This window comes from Manacus vitellinus, unplaced genomic scaffold, assembly GCF_001715985.3.
Source record: "Manacus vitellinus isolate BGI_N305 unplaced genomic scaffold, ASM171598v3 scaffold_71_pilon, whole genome shotgun sequence".
Taxonomy (NCBI): domain Eukaryota; kingdom Metazoa; phylum Chordata; class Aves; order Passeriformes; family Pipridae; genus Manacus; species Manacus vitellinus.
The window spans coordinates 2451883-2457882 of NW_021940761.1; the positions used below are offsets into that span (position 1 = coordinate 2451883).

At 47.5% G+C, this 6000-nt stretch overlaps 1 protein-coding gene across 4 annotated transcripts in view; it reads left to right on the plus strand.

Annotated features, from left to right (window-relative positions):
• Nucleotides 1-3969, plus strand: part of AGAP1 (ArfGAP with GTPase domain, ankyrin repeat and PH domain 1) — a 280544-nt gene extending 276575 nt beyond the window's left edge. For 3 of the 4 annotated variants that reach the window (XM_029964414.1, XM_029964416.1, XM_029964415.1), the window contains one exon: nucleotides 2749-3149. In XM_029964414.1, the coding sequence (XP_029820274.1) occupies nucleotides 2749-3097 (349 nt within the window). In that variant the 3' untranslated portion in view covers nucleotides 3098-3149. Of the gene's footprint in view, nucleotides 1-2748; nucleotides 3150-3451 lie in introns of those variants that run through there. The other variant, XM_018084483.3, reaches the window with a different exon arrangement.
• Nucleotides 3970-6000: the final 2031 nt, after the last annotated feature.

A 6000-nucleotide genomic window follows, 5' to 3' on the forward strand; every position in this document is an offset into this window, starting at 1 on the left:
TTGGCTTTCTAGATGCTCATTGGAAAACAGCCCCTCTATGTTCTGGCTCTCCGTGAGGCCTGGGTGAGTGTGCTTCTCCTGCTACCTCTGATAAGGTTTAGTTTTCTACCCTAAAATCCAAATGCTGTGTCTTTCTTGTGCCCAGTTTGTGCTGTTGAATAAGATCTCACTCAGTAGCTGATGTCAGTGACGTGCTGCCCCAAATGCCTGAGGCTTTTGAATCACCTTTATTTTGATTTGTGGTGTTTGCTGTGTTCCCACCACAACCCTTGATGTGATTCCAAAGGTGGAATTGGGCCTTAACAAATGGAACCTCTTGGTGCCCTGCGTGGTGAAGAAAAATCAGGCAGGTTTTCTGAAAAGGGAAACTGGAGTGAGGTGAAATAACCACGTGCAAAGGTTGGATTTTTAGGTGAATGTAGCCCCATGTCACAGCCTGCTGCTGGTGGCAGGGCCCTGCGCTGGCCTCAGCATCTCCTGAGGGATTCCATGTCTCCTTGGCTGTTCCTAGGCTCTGCATCACACTTCCTCTGGTTAAGGGATGCATCCTGACCAGAGCACACAGTTAATGCAGAGCAGTTATGGGTGACTTGATCATGCTGGGGAGTGCCTTAAGGAGGGACCACTTGCATCGTCTCCATCCCTAATGCTGGTGCCATTATTTTCCCCTTCCTGTTCCATTTATTTTTAAAGGGTTTTCTCTTCTTCCCCCAGCCTTTTGAGACAGTAGGATAAACCTGAGCAGGGCTGGAGCATCTTCATCCCTCTTTCTTGAAGCCTCCCAAGGGTATCAGGATTGCCCGTGCGACACACGGCAAATGAGAAATTCGTGCCAGTGAATTTGTAAACCAGCAACCTAAAGCTTGGAAAGCTTCTGCCTGAACTAAGCTTTTATTCTCTGTATTTTAGTGCATATCACAGCATCACTGTTACACTTTGAGGTGAATTGTGATTGGAAGTGGGAGACTTGGGTCAAACAGCTTGTTTTCTAAACAAAAAAAGGGCTTTTCTTGGAGCCGTGGTGATCACAACAGCCGGTGCTCTGACAGGAGCCAAAACTTCCTATCACCGAAAAGATGGTCTGGGGGAAAAGGGGATTCATTTGCAGATTCTTGGCTAAAGAAAATTAATTGAGTAGGTGTTTGAGGTATAGTTTGCCTTTAGGATGTATGGACATAGGAGAAATAAATGGCCAAAGCCCTGCTGTGGGTGAACAGCACAGGTTGAATCACTTCACTTTCCAATGTGGCACATTTTAAACACGCAGTGGATGTATTGGTTGTACTTTCAATACCTCTATGTATGTTAAAAATCACATGAGAAGTAAACATCCCTGAAGATAATCTAGGTGGATACTGGAAGTAGACCTGCTGCAAGAATGCCCGTTTTATTGTAGATAATTGCATGTTACTTTTTCCTTTTTGTGGCACTAGTTCTGGTTTGTGTTTTTACCTTAAAAAAATACAAATAGAAAACCCATGAATTAAAGATTCTGATAACTCCTTTTCTTCCTCCTCTCCATCTGGAATACCTGCAATGATACTCTGGTTATCAGATCTTGCCATCAAAGGTTTATTTGCAACTCCCCAAACGGGTCGTTGAGGGGGGAGGTTGGTGTGTCTTTTAGCTTGCAGGAGTCATTCAGAGGTTTGATGTAAAAGAGCACTCTCTGTGTTAATTTTCTGTTTGCACTTTTGCTCTGAATAAAAGCCCCGGACCTGTTTTAGGATAAATTGTGGTCGGGGTAGGGAAGCACAAGCTTTGGGAAGCTGTGCCTGAAAGCATCCAGGCAGGTCAAAGCAAGGTCACTCCACATGTCCCAGGAAATGATGCAAAACTAATCCAGATTTGCTGGTGGAAGGAGCTGTTTACATAAGTATTTAAAAACAGATTAGGGCTAACCTGACACTAGATTACTGGGAGCAGTGTAAACACGGCTGAAAGGCGTAAACAGAGCTTGGCCTTTTGTACTCCAGGGGAGAGAATCTGTCACCAGGACCAGGGTCCTGGCTCAGGTGATGCGAATGGCTCTCACAGGCTGAACAGATTACCTGAGGTACCTCTAAATGGCACTTTGTCTGGGGCTGGATCTCTCACATCCTATAATTGTATGCTAATTTTTTTAATGGCAACTAGAGGGACTTGTTTGTAGCCCTTGTTCTCCTGTAACTTGAGAGCACCCAGAAAGCTTTTGATAGTTCTTTGATATATCAAGAGGCAAAAGCGCTTCAAAGGATTGGTTTGTTGGTTTGAATTTTGGAAAAACAAACAGAGGAACCATCCATATGCCTTTGGAAACATTACTGAACTTGGAGAAGGACAAAGCACCCCTGTTTGGTTACTTCTGCTCTGAGATACAAAAATTGGATGTATTCTGTGCAATGTATTTTTCCAGCCCAACCGTAAGGTAGAACCAGGCTGTCTGTGTGCCTTTGGTCTTTGTGACAGTGAGGGCTCTTGCACTGACCTCTTGCCAGCCCAGGGTTTTTTAAGATCTCCTGGCTGTTGTGACCTTACAGCCCTGTGGGCACAGCATCCATCCAGGAGGATCTTGGGCACTGCAGTAACACGGCTCAGTAACAATAAGGCGGGCAACACAAGTACTGCTGCAAACACAAGGTTTGGGTGAGCTGTTTCTGTGAGGGCTTTCTTGCCAAAAATTCTTAGGGGGAAATAACTTCCTTGTGTGTTAAGCACTGTTTGCTGTGGCGCCAGGTGAGAGTGACCCATCTCCTCTGGCTTCTCTAGGGAAGAAAAGGAGCTCTGGATACGTGCAAAGTACGAGCAGAAGCTCTTCCTTGCCCCGCTGCAGTGCCTGGAGCTTTCTCTGGGCCAGCATCTCCTGAGGGCCACAGCCGAGGAGGACCTGCGGACGGTGATCCTGCTCCTGGCCCACGGCACTCGGGAGGAGGTGAACGAGACCTGTGGAGACGGTGACGGGCGCACGGCCCTGCACCTGGCCTGTCGGAAAGGGAACGTGGTGTTGGTGCAGCTCCTCATCTGGGTAAGTGCCGGTGGGCAGGGTGGGCTTTGTCTGTGTCCCTCAGCAGGACACACCTCACCTGCTCCTTGGGGCTTCACGAAGAGGTTGTGCTGACACAGGGCACTCTCAAAGGGCAGCACCAGGGTAATAAGGTATGTTTGTGCCTGTCTCCTCCTTGATGGAAAGGGAAGGAGAGCGTAGGAAATGAGGAAGGAGAGATTCCCTTAGCTCAGAATACCTCTGGGACGGATTTTGTTCCACATGTGAGACCCCCTTCCCATAACAACCTTTATGTGTCTGGCTCAGTGCTCTGTGCTCACGTTGTCAGGCTGGTATCCTGCCCGCTCCCTCTCCTCCCTGTCCCCATCCTCCTTGAAATCCAAATCTGTCCCTCCCAAACCTGCTCCTTCCTATTCTGCTGCTCAGTTGGCACTGCAGCTTCCCACAGCCCCCGTGTCCTTCCCGCAGTACGGTGTGGACGTGATGGCGCGCGACGCCCACGGGAACACAGCTCTGGCCTACGCCCGCCAGGCCTCCAGCCAGGAGTGCATCGACGTGCTCCTGCAGTACGGCTGCCCCGACGAGCGCTTCGTCCTCATGGCCACCCCCAACCTGTCCAGGAAGAACAACAACCGGAACAACAGCGGCGGCAGGATGCCCACCATCATCTGAGGAGCTCCCTCGTGCATTCGCTGAGTTACATCCGCAGCCTCACATCCCTCCATCCCCATCACAGCTCTGCTCTGTGAGTCTGGTAACTCTCCTTTTCCCTTTTCCCTTCGGTGCACCCCTGTCCCATCCGGAACGCGGAGAGCGCGAGGGGATGAGGAGGAGCCCGGGGGGCTGCCGGGAAGGCCGTTGTTTCAGTGACAGCTCCGGAAGGACGGGGACGAGCGGGCGAGGGCGCGCGGGTTGAGTGGAACACGCCGCGCGTGGCACCGGGACCATGGGAGCGTGGCCGCCCCGGAGCAGGGACACGGAGCAGGGACACGGAGCAGGGACACGCGGCCTCCCGGCGTGAGGGAAGGGCGGAGGGAGAGGCGAGCGAGAGGAGGAGGAAGGAGAGCCGGTGACTTCCCGTGACTGACAGTTAAGCACATCAGTACATTTCACCTCTGCCGAGCGCCGCGCCTGGATTCCATTCTCTTCTCTGAAGAGCTTGACGGCATAAATCAGAAGCAAGCACAGAGTTTGTCAGGTTTGAAGCTCCTATGATGGTATGTGTCAAATCAGTTGTAGCTAATCTGTCCGGGGAGAATACTGGCTTCATTACACTTGTATAGTTGAGTTCTTCCAGCATTACCGCTGTTTAATAGAACATGATTAGTCATCACGGAGAAAAAAGCATATTAGCTGAGGAGGTAGTTACATGGCACGCTTCGGTGATTGCTTGGATGTGATTGCAATATTCTTAGAAGCATCATATTATCTCAGACATGTTCTTTCAAGCCCTTGGAGCCCTCCTTTCTAAATTCACTGTCATAATTTAGTATCTGTTTAATTTTTCAGTCCAAAGAGAGGAAATGAGTTGCTGAGTGTTATTTGACTGCAGTCTCCTTGGTGTAAAAACAAAATGGAAAAAATAAATAAGAGTAACTCCGAAACACAAAAAGGAATAATGAATAGCGCTATGGAAAAAAACATTTCAAGTACATTTAGTGAAATTAATAAACGCATTAAAGGCTAATATTTTTTTTTTCAGCCAGCAGAAGTAGGTTCTGTCATTTTGCCAAGGTAAATTGTGTTGAGTTTTTGGTCACTCCTGTGATGCATTGCCTAACTTATACAGATTTTTGTATTGTGTCTCTAGATTCTATGTATGTAAAATCTATTTGAATTTTAAAAAAACATAAATATACATTGGATTTTTTTTTGTACAGAAAATGACATCTCTGTTAATTTATAAACCGTAATGGATGTGAACTAAATAATGTGCAACTAGTTAGGATCTATGGGCTACAGGTCATTGTACATCGATAATATTCCCAGCAGTGACTCTCGTTTCCAAAGCCTGTGAGGAACATATCAGGAGGAGATCAGGGCACACTTGGCATGGAAAAAAAAACAGTGTGTGAGACCTTTTAGAAAGGAAGAAGAGGCTGTTTCTTAGTGCTGTAAATATATTTTAGCCCAGAAGTCAGGAAGCTTTCACAAGCCAAGACAAAAAGCCCTGTTGTGGCCGGGGGAAGATCAGGTTTGATTAAGCTCAGAATTGATAGCCTTCAGCGGGCAGGGCACGGCTGAGCTCCACTCCCAACCTGGCTGCTTTCGGCAAGAAAAATGGCTTGTGAAAGTAACCTGGACAGTTCATTTGAATCCCAGGTTTTAATAATTGATTGGATTATTTTGGTCTTACCAGGCAGATCCCAGCTTCTGCTGTTTTCCCAGTAGTGGGATTCTGGCGCAAGGGAAGCAGCTTGCAGGGGTTTTGGCAGGCAGGGCTTTTGGCAGGCAGGAAAGTGATTTTTTTTATTTTTTTTTTTGAAGTGGCATACAGCAGTGTGAAGATGGGGGAAGGGTATATCACGGAGAGAGTTGAAAACTCAACTGAATTCTGTGGCAAAGGAGCAATTATGTGAAGGCAGTGAGGTGCACACAGCATGGTAATTTGCAAATCTACCTGCTCGGATGTCTTTCCCAAGCCTTCAGTGGTGCTCTTCCTTGGGGCTCTGGATTTCACTCAGCACACAGTGGCAGGAGCGTGGCAATTGCCAAATAAACTCCATGTGGACAAAATGCAAAGGGAAAAAACGTGATCTGGTTGTCTTAAGGAAAAAAAAAAAAACAAAACAGAAAATTATGGATTTGATGTAAATTATTAAATTGCGGTAGAAAAACAAGCCTCAAGGTGGAAGCACAGGAGTATTGACCAGCTTTTCCTCTTTGGAGGTGTCCTCCTTTTGTACTTTGTTACTATATAGACCTTTGATGCTTTCTGGAGAGGGAATCTTCCTTTGCCTGGCCTAGGCTGGCTGAGGCAGAGCAAGGACACAGCTGAATCCCTTCAGACTGGGATA